This window comes from Triticum dicoccoides, chromosome 3B (assembly GCF_002162155.2).
Source record: "Triticum dicoccoides isolate Atlit2015 ecotype Zavitan chromosome 3B, WEW_v2.0, whole genome shotgun sequence".
Lineage (NCBI taxonomy): Eukaryota > Viridiplantae > Streptophyta > Magnoliopsida > Poales > Poaceae > Triticum > Triticum dicoccoides.
In genome coordinates, this window is record NC_041385.1 from 816,103,106 (window position 1) to 816,104,612 (window position 1,507).

Sequence of the window (1,507 nt, forward strand, 5' to 3'; positions counted from 1 at the left end):
TTATGGAGGTATACGGAAGCAAACGTCATTCAGATTACAATAGATTAACTAACTTGCTACAATGTCGATAATTATAGAGTGAATCAGTAATTCAATATAGTTTTAATTCTATGGTAGATAGCCCGTAACAGGGCTCGACAAGATCAACCAGAAAAAAATTCCTCAAATTCTTATTCCCTTTAGATAAATCCCTATCATGTTATCTAGACCCACACCTCAATCAACATCACGGAAAAGGAAGTGCTTTATATTGATGAGTTTTAGGCTTTTAGCTCGTCAAGTACTTGTTAAGATCAAATCATAAGCATCGATGACCACAACAACAACAGGACGGAAAGGCAGACGTGTACCTGAAGATGGAGGCTGTAGAACGTCCTGTTCTGAAACGCGGAAGTCGAGGAATTTATGAGGCGAAGGCCTTGGTTCTCCAGCACCTTGATGCACTTGGACATGGGCAGAGCTCCCGCCATGGTGCTCACCAGGCTGACCTGGACCATGATCTCCCTGTCGTCGAGGCAGGTGGCGGACACGATCGGGGCCGTGTTCTGCCTCATGGCGCCTTGCTCGCAGCTGGCCCGCCTCAGCTCCTCCTTCTTCTTCTCCAGGCGGTCTACCTCCTTCTGCAGCTCCGGGATGTAGTTGATCACCCGCGACACCGTGGTCGGAATGCTCATCTTCTTCTGCGACAGTAGCAAAAAATAAATCGATCAGATGATCAGTACAGAATCTCTCACATGAGTTGGGTTTAGTTAAGCGATTTAATTACGGTGTGATCATCGTCGGGGAGGAGGGAGCGGAGGGAGGAATATTGCTCGTTGAGCTGCTTGCGGCGGTCACGTTCGTACGCGTTGTGACTCATCTTGCGGTGTGATCCAGAGCCACCGGAGGAGGTGGCGTTGTTGGCAGCCGGCGCCGACGGTATGTCGTTATCCAAGCCCGGCCACTGCATGGACGGCGTGAGGTGGTGGTAGCCTCCGGCACCGGAGAACATGTCTTCCTCCAGTGACGACATGCTGCTCGCGAAGGGGTCGTTGAACATCTGGTGCTGGTGCCCCATTGCTCGCAGGTCGCAGCTGGCTTCTGCTTGATCTCTGAGAGGTTAGAGATGATGGTGGAGATGAGAGGGGACCTAGTGTGGTAGTAGCCAGGTGCCAGCTTGAGCAAGTTCCGGAGTGGTGACCTCCCATTTATATAGGGCGGGAGAAGACGATCGACAGTGTCCAGAACTCCAGAGAACTGATTTAGCCTGGACGTCGAAGTCACAGAGAACATTATGAGAGCGAGGTAAAGGGTTGTTACCTTATCATTTATTTTTGTTTGGGATTGGCAGCTAGCACTCAATTAATTCTTATCAATTTTTTGAAGTTGTCCATATACATGCAAACAAGTTCACTTGTTATAAATAACTGTTCAACCAATACAAAATAAACTATGGCCAGAGCTCTGCCCATGTCCTCGACGACAGGGAGAAGAATGCAATGAATAGGGTTGGATAACAACCTCAAAT

The 1,507-nt window shown here is 48.7% G+C and overlaps 1 protein-coding gene across 1 annotated transcript in view; it reads right to left on the reverse strand.

Annotated features, from left to right (window-relative positions):
• Nucleotides 1–1,149, reverse strand: part of LOC119278663 (protein IRON-RELATED TRANSCRIPTION FACTOR 2-like) — a 3,321-nt gene extending 2,172 nt beyond the window's left edge. Inside the window, exons 1-2 of the mRNA XM_037559997.1 lie at nucleotides 767–1,149; nucleotides 351–680 (exon numbers count right to left, since the gene is read on the reverse strand). Coding sequence (XP_037415894.1) covers nucleotides 351–680; nucleotides 767–1,057 — 621 coding nt within the window. The 5' untranslated portion in view covers nucleotides 1,058–1,149. The remainder of the gene's footprint in view (nucleotides 1–350; nucleotides 681–766) is intronic.
• Nucleotides 1,150–1,507: the final 358 nt, after the last annotated feature.